Source organism: Pseudorca crassidens, chromosome 6 (genome assembly GCF_039906515.1).
Source record: "Pseudorca crassidens isolate mPseCra1 chromosome 6, mPseCra1.hap1, whole genome shotgun sequence".
NCBI classification, from domain to species: domain Eukaryota; kingdom Metazoa; phylum Chordata; class Mammalia; order Artiodactyla; family Delphinidae; genus Pseudorca; species Pseudorca crassidens.
The window spans coordinates 54991641-55010640 of NC_090301.1; the positions used below are offsets into that span (position 1 = coordinate 54991641).

At 38.8% G+C, this 19000-nt stretch overlaps 1 protein-coding gene across 1 annotated transcript in view; it reads left to right on the top strand.

The window, feature by feature from the left end:
• Positions 1-19000, top strand: part of PDE11A (phosphodiesterase 11A) — a 420155-nt gene that overhangs the window by 43746 nt on the left and 357409 nt on the right. Inside the window, exon 2 of the mRNA XM_067741438.1 lies at positions 8403-8561. Coding sequence (XP_067597539.1) covers positions 8403-8561 — 159 coding nt within the window. The remainder of the gene's footprint in view (positions 1-8402; positions 8562-19000) is intronic.

A 19000-nucleotide genomic window follows, 5' to 3' on the forward strand; every position in this document is an offset into this window, starting at 1 on the left:
ATAAAAGAGTGACGTTTCAAAAACATACATACTTTTTGGTAATATTTTATACTATTTAAAGCTATACACGTTTCTTTGTGGAAGAATTCAGAGACAAGATTTTTGTTTGCTGTTGAGCAATGACATTCTATGAATACATATTAGGAACAACCATGATAACTGCACTTTTTCTCAACAAGTATCAAATTAGGATGCCCAAAGCGTTAGCTATCTACTTACCATATGCTGTGTCTTTGTTTTTGTGCAGTATATTCTCAAGCCTTCCATCAGTTCAGAACAATTAGTTATGCTTCCTTGTATGGAGAAAAGCAGAATAGTACATTTCAAATGATTAAAGACTAATCAAAAATTTTGAGAGCTTAGCTTTCCAAGCAGTTTTTGGAAAATAAGTGTTTATGATCAGTCATAAATGTAAGGAGATGCTTTTATGAATTGGAATTAAATGAGTGTTACTAATTGATGTACCAATAAAAGCAATTTTCTTTTAAGCTTCAGATAGTGGGCAATCCTTTGGTTTGAGTTTCAATGGCATATTCATTTTATATTTTATATTTCCATTAGCTTCTCTACATTGCAGCTCCATAAGGCATTTGAAAGAAGATGTAGATGAAATGCGGGACTGAACTTGGTCTCCAAACCTTTCTTTGTTGTGGGGAGGATAGGAGGGTTCTGTGTAAGGTATGCAGGCCCAGTGTATTAAGCCTATGAGGAGAGTGGATGGAAAACATAACAAACTGAAACAAAACAAAAGCTAACGAACAATCTTATTCTGAAAGCTCTAAAGCAGTGGTTTACAAGACCCCTCAGAACTCTGGAGGCCTTGGATTTATTAAGGGACCTTTGATTCAGTGGTTCTTAACCCGGACCAACAGTTAGAAGTCAGATCCCCTGCACAACCCCTCCTCCCACCGATTATGATTTAATCGGTCAGAATGGGGCTAGGGCATCAGTAGTTACCTAAAGCTCCTCAAGTGATTCCAATGTTAGGAACAGTTGCCAACCACTGCTCTATTCTTATGAATACCTAACAGTGTTTGTAGACTGAAGAATTACCATATATACACACATGTTGTATTACTTTTCCTCTATAATTTATGGACACAGTAACTCAGATACAAATTCATTAAACATTTCATGGAGTTAAGAGGAGCTTTTTGCATTTACATGTTTTCTCATCCATATGTTCTAAAAACATAATTCTCATCATGTGGATGTTCTCAGACTTGAAGAGTTTGATCATCTTGGCTCTGAAGGACCCAAGGTAAAGTTGCAATTGTGGTTAAAACAATCACCCTTATAGGTTAAATGGTGGTCAAGACTAGTTCTTGGCTTAATCATGAGCACTGGATAATTTTACTGTAAAGTGTTGGGGAGAGAAACCTTAAACACAGAGAGGGTAAAAGAGATCTTATGTGACCCATCCTTGCTATGAGTCTGAATAAGATTCTTAGCTCTGGCTCCTGCCTTAGGGAGCCTTGAGTGGCTTCTCTGAGAAAGTGAAAAGAAGAGTGGATAGTTTCCCTTTTGCTTTGAGGCTTCTTATGTGCCTCAAAAATATGTCTCCCTGAGGCTGGCTGGGATTCTCGAGTGCAGTGAACATAGCTCTTTTTTCAAGGACCTGCAAGCTCAGACTTCAGAAGTTGGTTCTTTCTACAGCCTTAGTGGACTTTGCAGGTGGGATCCACTTTCTGGGTGTGTTCTGTGGCATCATATTCAACTCAGGAATGTGCAGAGGAGGCTGCAATTGCAAGGTCCTGGGTCAGAAGTACATGCACTTACTGTTCTCTCTGTAGCGGGCACAGGTCAGTTCCATTGCTAAAAATTCAAAATTGCTTTTGGCCTTATGACTTTATCTTTTTAAATATTAAAAATCATAGCTGAGTGTCACATGCAAAAAGTAGGTCTACACAAAAGCACTGAGAAGATCCCTGCACTTCTCAAGAGCAGTTATACTTAAAGTATCTGTGATATGAAAAATATTATGACATAAAAATACTCGAAGCAAAAAAGAGTCTGCCACATTCATAAGAAACTCATTCCAGATTTTAACAACCTTATTAAAGAAGCCCTTTAATTTATTAGAAATCTCTCCTGTTGTAGATCATTTCTTATTTTTTTGTCCTAAGGGAGATGAATAAAAATTGGACACCATTCTCAATGTGATATTTCATTATAGACCTAGAGGCGTTTGTTAGTTTCCTACTCAAGTTTCCATCTCCAACAGTAAGTAGGCCCAATGTTTCTACCTTCTCATTGCTCCTGTCACCTCTGTGCCTGGCCTTCTGTGAAGCTTTGCTGGTGAGTGTGGTGAAGACCTCAAGTGAAGTTATTGAGCAGAATCTCTCATTCTTATCTAATTAGTCTCTTCCTTGCCTTCCTTTTCCTGAAATTAAAACACCTATCTATATATCTATCTACCTACCTACCTACCTATATCTCAAACTACTTTGGGGGCAATACCACCATGTGGATGGCCCGTAGTTAACTAAACCTCAAAACATCCACAAGGGAACTCCTATTACCCCCTCAGAAGCTGTCCCCTCCCTGTGTTCCTTACTCAGGGAATCTACCACTCACCCAGGTACCTGCACTGGCTATATGCAGCTATTTTTTACTTCTCTAGCATTAGCAACCTTACATCAAATTAATCAGCAAGTCCTATTGATTCTGCCTCCTAAGTATCTTTCAACTCAGTCCTTTCCCATCACCCCTACCACCAGTAGCCACCATCCCAGTCCAGAGATGGTTTATCTCTCACCTAGACTTCTTGCTTCCCATTCATTCTTTACCTGTAAGCCATACTAACTCTTTCGAAAATGAAGAATCATCCATATTACTGCCACCTACCTTCTTAAAACCCTCTAGTGACTCCATCTTCCTCTATGGTAAATTTACAGTTCAAAACCTGGTCGCTAAGCACCCCTTCTTCAGCTTCCACCTGGTCTTTTTTGTTCCATCTCTGACTCTTCCCTTGAGAACCATCTTCAACTTTTTTCAGTTCCTCAAATTCACCAGCTTCCTATTGCCTCTGAATTTTGAATACTATTCCCTCTTCCTGGGAAACCAATCCTTTGGCTGTCAGCTTAAAAATTTCACTTTCCTTGGGAGATTCCCCCACGCCGCCCCCCCTCCCTCAGACTGTGTGTTCCACAATGCCCTATGTTTCCTTTACTACTATACTCATTTGTGGTCATTGCTTGGCTAGCAAAATCTACTTTTTGCTATCTTCCATTTTTAAACTTTCCCTCTCTCTGTAACATCAGAGTAATATGTTCCTTTATCTAATTATTTCCTTAGTGTTCTTCATCTCCTATGATTAATTTATACCTCGATTTGGGGCTCAGCTTTCTTCATTTTCTTAAATTGGAAAATTAATCTAGAGATTAATATAATTGTAAAGTATGCAATTGTATCAGCTCTTCTGACCTCTCATTAGATGGATTATATCAAGTTTTGAGTTAATTTGTGAGAATAATCCCATAAATAGTGTAATGAAGACATGGACAAAGTATGTTTTATGATGCATTATTTTTAAAAAACCATTATGACTTAATGAAATAAATTTATCTTCCCAGCTTTTAAATTAGAAGATTAACACTTACCACTTATATCAACATAATTATCTTTTTCTCCTCAAGTTACAAGTTTATCAGGTGAGTGTAGAGAGTTGGAGAGATGGTGAGGAGGGTTTACTATATTTTTGTTCCCCCTGGTCATGATGAAGCACCCCTGTATCTGTTGTTGTCATGTGGCTTTGGATATTTTGGCAATGAATACCCCACAGTCTTGGTGGTTGATTTACTCAGAGTTGCCTTTTGGTGGATGACGCCCTTCTCCAGAGATACAGACTATCACAAAGGTAAGAGTAGAAAGGCTTGCCTATTCCAGAGTAGATTTTCAAGTCGTCTCACATGGTCCACACCAATGATATGTAACCACCGGAATACATGCCACTCTCTTTGTTCCTTCCCATTTTAAGGCTTTTCTTATCAATGAACTTTATTGATCTTACTAGTGACTAAGCCCTTTATCATTTTGGACAATTGTTCTCATGTGAGAATCAGCTATGAGCATTTAAAACCAATTAAAAACCAATGCTTTGTATTGATTGGTTCAATTTGGGATGGGGTGAAGCCCAGGCACTGGTATTTTGAAAACCTTCTCAGGTAATTCTCACATGCAGCCAGGGTGGAGAACCACTGATTTTAGGTTGCAGGATATACCTCACTGATTTATCAACCTTCTTGACTTTCTTTATACTTTCTTTATATGTAGACTTTCACCTTCATCTCAAACTTCCCCACTCCAGTAGATGGCACTTCCATCTATATAGTTTCTCAAATTAAAACCTGAGATTCATTCTTCTTTCTCTAGACCCCCATCACCAACCAATTCATTAGGAAGTACTGTAGACTCAACATATCCATCTATTTTTCCTTAGCTCCATTGCTTTTCTTTTAACCCAGACCATCTTCTTGCCTAACCTGGACCACTGAAATTTCCTTACTGGTTTCTCCTATTCCAACCCTATATCATCTTCCACAAAGTTCTTAACTTTTAAAAGTTGGTCTTAAACTTTTTGTTATAAAATATTTCAAACCTTTAGATGAGAAAAGACCATCAAAGTTTATAGAATTTTAGCACTGTACTACATTTGCTTCACAGTTTTTTTTTTAAAGAAGGAAAATTGTGTTGTTAGAATTGAAGCCTCCCTCTACCTCTCCCTCATGCTATTTCCTCCCTTCCTCCCTGGCGGTAACCACTTATATCAATTCAGACTTTATTATTCCCATGCATGCATTATACTGTTGCTACATGTATGAATCCATACATAATATTTAGTATTGTTTTTAAATTTTGGTGGTATTATATAGATGGTATCAGTTTGCAGCTTGTTTCATTTAACATGTTTTTGATGTTTGTTCATGTTAATACAAGTAGGTTTAGCTGATTCCTTTAAATTGTTATATAGTATATCAAAACAAGACATCATAATTTGTTTATCTTTCTATTGACCAATATTCAAATGATTTCCAGTTTTTTTCTTTTCATAGTTGATGTTGCAGTAAACATTTGTGCATCTCTCTTCTGTACATGTACAATAGTATCACAGTGAAATGTGGGGCCTTAGGGCCTTTTCAACTTTCTAATATTTTGCATAATTACAACACAGTCTTTAAAAAAAACCCACCCATTACTCAGGAAAAGTGTTGTGGAACACCTCTAGTAAGCCAGTATGAAGTAGTAAATGAGAAATAAAAGCTTTGCACTCTCAGATCTTATATACCAGTGGTGGGAGAACAAATAAACTAAGATGATGATTTCAGAGAATGCCAAGTGCTGCATCATGAATCATACCATCCTTCTGCTTCAAGATCTTCAGTGATTTTCCATTGCATTTAGGAATAATATAACTCCTGTCTGGTCCTGTAAGACTTGGTACCATCTGGCCCCTGCCTTCCTCTTCCATTTTCCCTGTGGCTTCCTGTGCCCTTGCCTTTGACCTTTGAGTTTTTGGAAATTACTAAGCTTTTTCTTGCTTCAGGACCTTCACATGTGCATTGTTCCAGGTTCCTGGAAAGTTTTTCCCACCATTATTTGACTGGCAAATTATTACTCGTGATTCAAGTCACAGCTTACTTGTCCTGTCTTCAGAGAGAACTTCCTTGATCCCCATAAAAATAGGTTCCTTCTTTTGAGCCTCTCTCCTGATACCTTGTCTTTTCCTCAGTATCACTTAGCACAATATATGATTATACATTTATATGTCATCTGCCTCATCTACTAAATTTCAAGTTCATTGAAGGCAGGGATGATGCTTCTTCTGTTTCCTGCTGTATCTCCTAGCTCACGGCCTGACACATAATGTTTCCTCAGTGAATGAAAAAAAACGTAATACAAATTAGTGTTTTTCTGAAAGTTTAGTTGCAGGCTCATTTTGAGCAGGAGATTTGGTTTTGTCTGGGTTTTGATTCCCCTCTCTCTTGAGGGCTCCCTTCTCCCTAACTAAGGGTTTAGAATGGCCTCCATAGGCCCCAGACCAGAATCAGGCCTTATTACAAAGAGGGTTCCTGTTCTTTTGATATTGGGGATATCACAGAGGTCTTTTGATATTGGGGATATCACAGAGGTCATAGAAGCCCAGCACAATTTGGTCTTGAAGTTATCACCTTGTCTGCAGCCAGCCTTCCTAGGCCCGCAGTCAGATAAAATTTATAGCTCTCTATGGTGGTTGACAACAGTGCTTTGTTTTTGATTTTTTTTTTTTTTTTGCGGTACACGGGCCTCTTACTGTTGTGGCCTCTCCCATTGCGGAGCACAGGCTCCGGACGTGCAGGCCCAGTGGCCTTGGCTCACGGGCCCAGCCGCTCCGCGGCATGTGGGCTCCTCCCGGACAGGGGCACAAACCCATGTCCCCTGCATTGGCAGGCGGACTCTCAACCACTGCGCCACCAGGGAAGCCTCTGTTTTTGATTTTTAAGCCTCTTTTAACAAGGAAATATCAAGAGCATTGGGAAAGCCTCACTTCAGCCCCTGGCTTGAAGCAGTGAGCCTGGATCCAGTTTATCTTCTTCCTTGGAATGTTTTTAATCCCTATTACCCTTTTAGGAGCCAGTCTTTTCTCCCTCTCTCACTCTCCATTCTTCCTTCTTTTTTCTCCCGTTCCCTTCCCTTCCTTTCCTTTCTTCTTTCTTTTTTTTTTTTTTGGCCCACTCAGCATGTGGGATCTTAGTTCCCCAACCAGGGATCAAAACCGTGCCCCCTTCAATGGAAGCATGGAGCCTTAACTACTGGACCACCAGGGAAGTCCCTCTCTTTCTTCCTTTCTTTCTGCCTCCCTTCCTTCCTCCCTTCCTCCCTCCCTTCCTTCCTTCCTTCCTTCCTTCCTTCCTTTTCTTTCCATTTGAAAGTAAGTTGAAGGTAGTATGACATTTCACCTCAACATACTCTAGCATGTATATCCTAAAAATAACATTCTCCTACATAATTACAATACCACTATCACACCCAAGAAAATTTATATTGATACAATGATATTATCTAATGTAAAGTCCTTGTTCAACTTTCTCTAATTGTCTCCCTCCCAAATTGCATAACAATTTTCAATGAAGGATCTCACATTTCATTTAAGTTTCAGGTCTCTTCAGTCTTCTTTAAACCAGCACAGCTCCCATGGCTTTATTTTTATTTTTAATTTATTTCATCTCTCATGATATTGACATTTTTGAAAAGTACAGGTCAGGCTTCTGAAGGAATGAGCAATAATCTGCATTTTTCTTAATTTTCTTTTCCTGAATGATCAGATTCAGCTCTTTGACAAGAACATTCCACATTCTTTTTTTTTTTTTTTTTTTTTTTTTTGCGGTACGCGGGCATCTCACTGTTGTGACCTCTCCCGTTGCGGATCACAGACTCCGGACGCGCAGGCTCAGCGGCCATGGCTCACGGGCCCAGCCGCTCCGTGGCATGTGGAATCTTCCCGGACCAGGGCACGAACCCGTGTCCCCTGCATCGGCAGGTGGACTCTCAACCACTGCGCCACCAGGGAAGCCCCATTCCACATTCTTGATGACGCTGTGTCCTTCTTATTGCATCACGTCAGGAGGCGCACACGGTGCTGTTTTGTCTCATTAATGGTGATGCTAAGTTTGATTACTTGTTTAATATGATGTCCACTAGATAATGATAAAGACATCTTTTTCTCTTTGAATTTAATGAGGCACTTTGAGACTAAGTGAATACCCTGTTTACTAACAATTTTTCATCCAATGGTATTGCCATCTATTGATGATCCTTGCTTGTATACATTATTGTATCTGTAGTTGCAAAATAGATATTATATAATTTTATCAGTCCTTCTACATTTTTTAGCTGACATTGTGTAAAGAAGCCTTTACCTCCTCCCTACCCATCACATTAAAAACATTTTTTAGAATGTTTAAAAAGTATCAGTATGGACCTATAAGTTCTGTTTTTTTCACAGGATCATTTTGACTGAGGAAACATAATTGCTTTTTCTGCATACTTTTTCATAATGCTTAATATATATTTCTTATATGATACTTCATAGCCAGTTGTCTATGCGAAATAACATATTTTAATAAATAGCACAGTGTGAAGTTCTATTAAAAACACTTGCCCCTTCCCCAGTTTTACTATATTGTTGTAGTGGGATTTAAAGTTTCTCTCTTCGTTTACCATGGTTAAAAACTATGGTGGTGATTTATTTTCATTTATGTTCCTTTGGTGAATTCAACATGAAATCAGATCTGTTCTTGTTATTAAAAATCTGTGGGGTGAAGTTCCCAGTGATAAGGTATCACACACAGAAACATTCTCTCTCCTTCTCCCTGACAACAATGCAAATGCAGTTAATGATGCCCTCTTTGTCTTATTTTTAGGATCGCAGATTCAATGATGAAATTGACAAGCTAACTGGATACAAGACAAAATCATTACTGTGCATGCCTATCCGAAGCAGTGATGGTGAGATTATCGGTGTGGCCCAAGCAATAAATAAGATTCCTGAAGGTGCTCCATTTACTGAAGATGATGAAAAAGTAAGATTTCATGCTTTTTGTGACTTGTACTTTCCTTCTTGATCATTGATTGCTATTCTCCCTGAAAAGGACAGGAATTATGTGAATAGCTGTTGGATTAGGCCATTCATGGATCAAAGAGCTTTTTCTCATATTACACAAAATGTAATGGGAGTTTTTTGCTGTTTTGTAGAATGTGGTATAATTGAAAATAATTACTTCATCTTCTTAGCTTGCTTTTCATTGCAAGCCCTAGTAGTATTCTTATTATTCCCTAGTCTTTATCTTCCTTATAAATAAGCCTTTTTTTAAAACATAAATAATTTGCGATATTTTAAAAAAACACCAAGAATACTGCCAGTACCATCACATCAATGTGTGTGCTCTTTTTCTAACCCATTTCCCTGCCTTCTACCACACCCAAGGATAACCACTAAACTAAATTTTCATTGATATTCCTTTGCTTTATGAAAAAATAATTTATATTTACAATCCCTAAACAACATAGTGATTAATTTTGCTTGTTTTGGAGTTTTTTTACAAATGGTATTATAATGTAATCTTCTACAAGTTGCTTTTTTTACTTAGTATGACGTTGCTAAAATTCATCCATGTTGTTATATGTATCTGTAGTGCTCTTGTTTGCACTGCTGTGTAATGTTCCATCATGTGACTATTTATGTATTCAAAATGAAAATTCATTTCATTTTTCTTCAACAGATATTTGGGTTGTTTCCAATCTTTTTGGGGGGTGAGAGAATATAAACTATAAATATTCTTTTGTATATCTTGGCATACCTACAAGTGGAACAGCTGGGTCATAGGCTATGTGAATATTCAACTTTACAAATAGTGCTAGTATTCCAAAGTGGTTAAATCAATGTATGCTCCCTCCAGTAGGGCTTAAAGAGTTCTAGCTTACTAACACTTGGTATTATCAACTATTTTGGGGGGTGGGGGTGGAATCAGGTGGATATAAAAGGATATATCATTGGAATCTTAATTTGTTTTCCTGATTACTAATGAGGTTGTTCTTTTTTTTTTTTTCCATATGTTTATTGGCCGTGTGTTTTTTCTCCTTTGTGAAATATCTACTTGTGTCTTTTACCTACTTGCTTTTGGTTTAAAAAAAAAATCTTTTTCTAATAGATTTGTAGGCGTTCCTTATATATTCTGAATACCAATTTTTTTCTTAGTTTGTGGCTTGTCTTTTTTTTTTTTTTACATCTTTATTGGAGTATAATTGCTTTACAATGGTGTGTTCGTTTCTGCTTTATAGCAAAGTGAATCAGTTATACATATACATATGTTCCCATATCTCTTCCCTCTTGCGTCTCCCTCCCTCCCACCCTCCCTATCCCACCCCTCCAGGCTAAATAAGCTTTTTAATTGAGGATCACAGCACTACCACACATGGCCCAGGGAAAGATAGGGGAGCTAGGAAGATTACTGTGTTTCAGAAGCTCAGCACTTTCTCATATTTTCATAATTACTGTGAAGAATTGTTTTCTCAGTTTTTATATAAAAATCTCGATAAAATGAATGTTTTAAATTGTTATTCCAAATTGCTAATAAAAAGAACATTATTTGTGTCCATGAAGAGCAGTTGGCCTTGGTAGAGTGATGTACTTTTTGCCCTGAAATGTTGAGTTCTCTCACCAGCATTTTATTCACCAGCTCATTTTAAAGAGAGACCTTCAAAGAGCTGAAGTTCTGGCTTTGAATCTCTTACCTTCATATTGAATAGAATCTGTTGGACTATTTATAAGATTTATGGTAAAAGCAAATCTCAAGTTAGTTTGTTTAAGTTTGATGACTGCCATATTCTTACTTGATTTTAAAAGACACTTTATAATTTAACCTTCTGGCTATGAGGTTGCTATTTGCCAGTGCTGATTACTAATGCATTAAATTAATGCAAATGTTCTGGTATAAAAGGTCAACATAAAATATGATTATAAGGAGACAAAATTTTTTAAGTGTGAAGAGAGTCCTTTATTGAGGTCATTTCTGTGGTCAAATTTGAACAACCCAGATCCAAGAAAATGTTTATAAACTCTTAGAGCATGATAGGACCTCAGGCAAGGTCTTACCAATTCAATAATCAACTACAGTGTTCAAGGCACTTGTGTTGGGGCCGTAAAAGACAAAGATAAATCCCAGATGTGCTATGCCATGAGGGAACTGCACAAGGAAGAAGGCAAGGTCAGCAGTAAGATGTTCTAGGACATGTTGTGAGGGCCTAGGAAAGGGAGGATGAGTCTTACTTGAAGAATCTGAAGAGGCTTTGATCTGACCTCTGAAGAAAGTGTAGGCTTCCCTAAGACAGAGCCAGGTGAGAAGGTGAGGCTGTTTAGGAACGTATAAAATGTAGTCTACCTCATTCACTATGCAAATGTTTCCATGGGATGTACAGATAGAACAAAAATTTTATTTTGTGCATTTTGTACCGAAGATGACAGAGTCCTATAATTATGTGCCTCTTATAAGGACTTAGATAGAAGGATTTGAGCTTTGTCTTTCCAAACATAACAGCCACGTGCCCACCACATCTCCCAAACCGTTGAGTTTATACACAGAGATTAGTCCTGCTTTCACTCTGTCTCCTTCATTTAAGAGGATCCCATTGTATATTTAATTTTCATCTGTGATTCCATTTATGTTATATTTGTTTTCTGGACTTTTCTCATTGGATTTATACTTATGATGTAGGGCTTCATGAGCTCTGGATGGTTTAAAGGGAAGGTATGCACAGAGCTTTGTCCCTGTCTTGAACAGCATCAACGCTTAGTCTACTGAGTACGAGAGCTGGGACTGAGCTCCAGCTTGGCTAGAGACAAGCAGCCTGCTCTGGGTGAGCCACTTAACCTCTGACTTTGTTTCCTCTTCTGTCGACTAGACTGTCTACCATTCTACAGTATGAGAATTCAGTAATCATTAACAAATACTTTGCAAAGTATAAGAAACTAGGCAAATGTAAACATAAAATTTTTTTTAAACTATCATTTTCCCAAAGAGTTTCAAAATGTTATTCTATATTTGTCAGTTATCCCAAGCCAATTTATTTCTTAGGTTTAACTTCATTTGAGTATTTCCTTGCTCAAATGTTATATTTTTTCTCCTCTGCAATTATCCCATGTGCCCACAGTAACATTTTATTTTCCAAGCTCTACGATTTCCTCACCTGATTAAAAAACCCTGCTTTAGTCTCACTTCTTGGAAAAAAAAACCTTACCACTTAGGGCAGGTAGGTTGTGTTCTTGCAGGTGACACTGGATGGAGAATATTTTTATCTCAAATTTTGTATCTGGCTCTTTCCTGCAAGAATTCTATATATTGTAAACCAAACAGGAGTGATGAAGAAGAAAAGCAGAAAACAAAATCTAGAAATGATTAATGGGAAAGAACAAGATCTAGAAACTTTTCTTCAAATAAGAGAAAACATTGTGGCATAATGGGTACATACAGTCCAGATAGTGAGTCTACCTGGGTTGAAGTTCCATCTCGGCCATAGCCTGTGTAACCTTGGGCAAGTTACTTAGCTTCTCTGTGCTCCCATTTCCTCCTTTTAGGAGAGAGATTATAATAATAATACGATCTCCTAAGGCTATAGGGGGTTAAATGAGAAAATACAAGGAAAGAACTTGGAAAAGCACCTAGCACTTAGTAAGTCCTCATGAAAGATTAGCTTTTACTGATACAATGTTAATACATGTAAGATATAGTCAGGTCTCAGTTAAGAAATTACCTTTGTATAATTTAAGTCTCTAAGTTTTTTTTGTTTGGTTTGGTTTTTTTTTAATTATTTTTAATTTTTTATTGTGGTACGTGGGCCTCTCACTGCTGTGGCCTCTCCCATTATGGAGCACAGGCTCCGGACACGCAGGCTCAGCGGCCATGGCTCACGGGCCCAGCCGCTCCGCGGCATATGGAATCTTCCCGGACCGGGGCACGAACCCGTGTCCCCTGCATCGGCAGGCGGACTCTCAACCACTGCGCCACCAGGGAAGCCCCTCTAAGTCTTTATTAAATACAATCTATATGCCAGTTTCACTGTTGGAGTTTTAAAAACGAAGTGAGGGATATACTTCTTTATAAATTCGCAATTCTCTTGTGTGATTGTTTATGCACATACTGTTTTACTTGATTGTACAAGATTATGCTTATACCAATTTGTATTCTACTTTTCAGAGTAATTTCTTACATATGTGTCCACATGTGAATGTAGTCTACATTTGCCATTTTTAGAGATTATAAAGTTTTCTTCTTTTTCTATGTAGTTGAGCTTGCACAGTCATTGTCCTATTACTGGAAATTCGGGTTGTTTCCAGTTTTTCACTAACACAAATAGCCCCTGAATGAACATCTTGAACAAGTCACCTTTTTCTTTTGTGTTATTTCCTTGGGGTATATTCTAGAGAAGGAAATTACTGAGTCAAAGGGCAGGAAAAGTTTTATAGCTCTCATTCCAAGTTATCAGATAGCTTTCAGAAATACTGAACCCATTTACAACGGTAGCAGCATACATATACCTCTCTTCACAGAGCCCTGCCAGGTTTGTTCAATTCACATTTAAAAACTCAAATTAGTTTGCCTTAGTCTTCTAGGCAGGCTTCAGAGAACCTCCTCCCGCATTTACCAGTATAAACTCCAGCAACAGAAGTTTCAGTGTTGCCTGCAAATAAGGAAACATGGGAGAGAAATGGAAGCACAGTGTTTAGTGTTAGGTGAGGGGCACCATATCAGAGAGCCTTTGGGGCAGGCTCAAGTCTTTGCCTGCTACATGTTAGCTCAGTGACCTTGAGCAAGTTGCCCCATCCCTGTTAGCCTCAGGACCTCCTAGCGTTGTGAGGAGTAAAATAGAGCACAGATGTAAAGTGCTTAGGGTAGCACTTATTATCAATAAATGAGCTTCATGAAATCTCACCATCTACTTCAAACCCAAAAGAAAATAATTTGAACTATATTTGTTATTTTACTTTATACATACAACTCCTATGTCATCGTCCATATGGGTAGTGGTAAATTTATTGCACATTTAGCCTAATGTGATTTGTATGTCCTGATATCTTAAAATGTCAACTTTTGGAGACTATCAGCTCTGTTATGTTTGGTGTAATTCCAAAACATTTTGCAATATTAGAATCAGTAAATTATTTGCCTGAGATAAATTAAAAATTAAATGTGGTACATTCATTTCTAGCCTATTTACATCCCTAACATAATTGTCCATAGGATCATATTGTGTTTCTTGAAAATTCGATACATACCTAAGTTTCAGTGACTGTGCTGTATCGTGTAATAGTTGATGGCAGCACCTAGAAAGGTCATCAGGTCCATTTCCCACCAACCCTGCCCTCATCCAATGCATGAATCCACCTGACAGATGGTCATCCAGGCTCTGCCTAGAAACTTCTCTTTCAATGACTTTAAAATCATCATGCTCGGGGCTGGGCTTCAAGATGGTGGAGGAATAAGACATGGAAATCACCTTCCTTCCCACAAATACATCAGAAATACATCTACATGTGGAACAACTCCTACAGAACACATACTGAATGCTGGCAGAAGACCTCAGACTTCCCAAAAGGCAAGAAACTCCCCACATACCTGGGTAGGGCAAAAGAAAAAAGAAAAAACAAGGACAAAAGAATAGGGACGGGACCTGCACCTCTGGGACGGAGGTGTGAAGGAGGAAAAGTTTCCACACACTAGGAAGTCCCTTTACTGGTGGAGACGAGGGGTGGCCGTGGGGGAAGCTTCGGAGCCATGGAGGAGAGCACAGCAATGGGTGCAGAAGGCAAAGGGCAGAGATTCCTGCACAGAGGATTGGTGCTGACCCGCACTCACCAGCCTGAGAGGCTTATCGGCTCACACGCTGTGGTGGGTGGGGTCTGGGAGCTGAGGCTCGGGCTTCGGAGGTCGGATCCCAGGGAGAGGACTGGGGTTGGCTGCATGAACACAGCCTGAAGGGGGCTAGTGCACCACAGCTAGCCAGGAGGGAGTCCGGGAAAAAGTCTGGACCTGCCTAAGAGGCAAGAGACCATTGTTTCAGGGTGTGTGAGGAGAGGGGGTTCAGAGCACCTCCTAAACAAGCTCCAGAGATGGGCGCAAGCCGCAGCTACCAGCACGGACACCAGAGACGGGCGTGAAATGCTAAGGCTGCTGCTGCAGGCACCAAGAAGCCTCTGTGCAAGCACAGGTCACTGTCCACACTTCCCCTCCCAGGAGCCTGTGCAGCCCGCCACTGCCAGGGTCTCACGATCCAGGGACAGCATCCCCGAGAGAACACACAGTGCAACTCAGGCTGTTGCAACGTCATGCCAGCCTCTGCCGCCACAGGCTGTCCCCGCATTCCGTACCCCTCCCCCGCCAGGCCTGAGTGAGCCACAGCCCCCTAATCAGCCGCTCCTTTAAACCTGCCCTGTCTGGGTGAAGAATAGACTCCAGAGGGCGACCTACACAAAGAGACGGGTCCAAATCCAAAGCTGAACCCCAGGAGCTCTGTGAACAAAGAAGACAAAGGGAAATTTCTCCCAGCAGCCTCAGGAGCAGTCGATTAAATCTCCACAATCAACTTGATGTACCTAGCATCTGTGGAATACCTGAATAGACAACGAATCATCCCAAAACTTGAGGTGGTGGACTTTGGGAGCAGCTATAGACTTGGGGTTTGTTTTCTGCATCTAATTTGTTTCTAGTTTTATGTTTATCTTAACTTACTATTGAGAGCTTATTATCATTGATAGATTTGTTTATTGATTCGGTTGCTCTCCTCCTTTTTTGTTTTTATAAATATATATATATATTTTTTTCCTTTTTGTCTTTTTGTGAGTGTGTATCTATATGCTTCTTGGTGTGATTTTGTCTGTATAGGTTTCTTTTACCATTTGTCCTAGCGTTCTGTCTGTTTTCTTTTTTTTATTAGCGCTTGTTATGGTTGGTGAATTTCTTTGGTGGTTTGGTTTCTCTCTTCTATCTTTTTATTTTACTTTAAAAATTTTTTAATAATATATATATTTTTATTTTAATAACTTTATTTTATTTTTCTTTATTTTTTACTTTCTTTCTTTTTCTCCCTTTTATTCTAAGCTGTGTGGCTGACAAGGTCTTGGTGCTCTGGCCAGGTGTCAGGCCTGAGCCTCTGAGGTGGGAGAGCTGAGTTCAGGACATTGGTCCACCAGAGGCCTCCTGCCCCATGTAATATCAAAGGGCCAAACTTTGCGCAGAGATCTCCATCCTAACGCTAAGACCCAGCTCCACTCAACGACCAGCAAGCTACAGTGCTGGACACCCTATGCCAAACAACTAGCAAGACAGGAACACAACCCCACCCATTAGCAGAGAGGCTGCCTAAAACCATAATAAGTTCACAGATACCCCAGAACACACCACCGAACATGGTCCTGCCCACCAAAAAGACAAGATCCAGCCTCATCCACCAGAACACAGGCACCAGTCCCCCGCACCAGGAAGCCTACACAACCCACTGAAACAACCTTACCCACTGGGGGCAGACACCAAAAACAAAAAGAACTACGAACGTGCAGCTTGAGAAAAGGAGACCACAAAGACAGTAAGTTAAGCAAAATGAGAAGACAGAGAAATACACAGCAGTTGAAGGAAAAAGGTAAAAACCCACCAGACCAAACAAATGAAGAGGAAATAGGAAGTCTACCTGAAAAAGAATTCAGAATAATGATAGTAGAGATGATCCAAAATCTTGGAAATGCAATGGAAAAAATAAAACGTTTCACAAGGACGTAGAAGAACTAAAGAGCAAACAAACAATGATGAACAACAGAATAAATGAAATTAAAAATTCTCTAGAAGGAATAAGTAGCAGAATAACTGAGTCAGAAGAACGGATAAGTGACCTGGAAGATGAAAGAGTGGAAATAACTATCACAAAGCAGAATAAAGAAAAATGAATGAAAAGAACTGGGACAGTCTCAGAGAACTCTGGGACAACATTAAATGGACCAACATTCGAATTATAGGGGTCCCAGAAGAAGAAGAGAAAAAGAAAGGCACTGAGAAAATATTTGAAAAGATTACAGTTGAAAACTTCCCTAATACGGGAAAGGAAATAGTCAAGTCCAGGAAGCGCAAAGAGTCCCATACAGGATAAATCCAAGGAGAAACATGCCAAGATGCATATAACTCAAGCTATCAAAAGTTAAATACAAAGACAAAATATTAAAAGCAGCAAGGGAAAAACAACAAATAACATACAAGGGAATCCCCATAAGATTAACAGCTGATCTTTCAGCAGAAACTCTGCAAGCCAGAAGGGAGTGGCAGAACATATTGAAAGTGATGAAAGGGAAAAACCTACAACCAATATTGCTCTACCCAGCAAGGATCTCATTCAGATTCGACAGAGAAATGAAAACCTTTACAGAGAAGCAAAAGCTAAGAGAATTCAGCACCACCAAACCAGGTTTACAACTAATGCTAAAGGAACTTCTCTAGGTAGGAAACACAAGAGAAGGAAAACCTACAATAACAAACCCCAAACAATTAAGAAAATGGTAATAGGAACATACATATTGATAATTACCTTAAATGTAAATGGATTAAATGCTCCAACCAAAAGACAGAGACTGGCTGAATGGATACATAAACAAGACCTGTATATATGATGTCTACAAGAGACCCACTTCAGACCTAGGGCCACATACAGACTGAAAGTGAGGGGATGGATAAAGATATTCCATGCAAATGGAAATCAAAAGAAAGCTGGAGTAGCAATCCTCATATCAGACAAAATAGACTTTAAAATAAAGACTATTACAAGAGACAAAGAAGGACACTACATAATGATCAAGGGATCGATCCAAGAAGAAGATATAACAATTGCAAATATTTAAGCACCCAACATAGGAGCACCTCAATACATAAGGCAAATGCTACCAGCCATAAAAGGGGAAATCGACAGTAACACAATCATAGTAGGGGATGTTAACACCCCACTTTCACCAATGGACAGATCATCCAAAATGAAAATAAATAAGGAAACACAAGCTTTAAATGATACATTAAACAAGATGGACTTAATTAATATTTACAGGACATTCCATCCAAAAACAACAGAATACACTTTCTTCTCAAGGGCTCATGGACCATTCTACAGGATAGACCATATCTTGGGCCACAAATCAACCCTTGGTAAATTTAAGAAAACTGAAATCGTATCGAGTATCTTTTCTGACCACAATGCTATGAGACTAGATGTCAATTACAGGAAAAAAACTGTAACAAATACAAATACATGGAGGCTAAATAATACACTACCAAATAACCAAAAGATCACTGAAGAAATCCAAGAGGAAATCAAAAAATACCTAGAAATATATAATGGTGGAAACACGATGACCCAGAACCTATAGGATGTAGCAAAAGCAGTTCTAAGAGGGAAGTTTATAGCAATACAATCCTACCTCAGGAAAGAAGAAACATCTCAAATAAACAACATAACCTTTCACCTAAAGCAATTAGAGAAAGAAGAACAAAAACCCCCAAAGTTAGCAAAAGGAAAGAAATCATTAAGATGAGATTAGAAATAAATGAAAAAGAAATGAAGGAAGTGATAGCAGAGGTCAATAAAACTAAAAGCTGGTTCTTTGAGAAGATAAACAAAATTGATAAACCTTTAGCCAGACTCATCAAGAAAAAAGGGAGAAGACTCAAATCAATAGAATTAGAAATGGAAAAGGAGAGGTAACAAGTGACACTGCAGAAATACAAAGGATCGTGAGAGATTACTACAAGCAACTATATGGCAAAAAAATGGACAACCTGGAAGAAATGGACACATTCCTTGAAAAGCATAACCTTCCAAGACTGAACCAGGAAGAAATATTAAATATAAACAAAACAGACCAAACACAAGCACTGAAATTGAGACTGGAATTAAAAATCTTCCAACAAACAGAAGTCCAGGACCAGATGGCTTCACAGGTAAATTCTATCAAACATTTGGAGAAGAGCTAACACCTATCCTTCTCAAACTCTTCCAAAATATAGCAGAGGGAGGAACACTCCCAAACTCATTCTATGAGGCCACCATCACCCTGATCCCAACACCAGAGAAAGATGTCACAAAGAAAGAAAACTACAGGCCAGTATCACTGATGAACATAGATGCAAAAATGCTCAACAAAATACCAGCAAACAGAATCCAGCAGCACATTAAAAGGCTCATGCACCATGATCAAGTGGGGTTCATCCCAGGAATGCAAGTATTCTTCAATATATGCAAATCAACCAGTAGGATACACCATTTTAACAAATTGAAGGATAAAAACCGTATGATCATCTCAATAGATGCAGAAAAACTTTTGACAAAATTCAATACCCATTTATGATCAAAACCCTCCAGAGTAGGCATAGAAGGAACTTACCTCAACATAATAAAGGCCATATATGACAAACCCACAGCCAACATCATTCTCAAT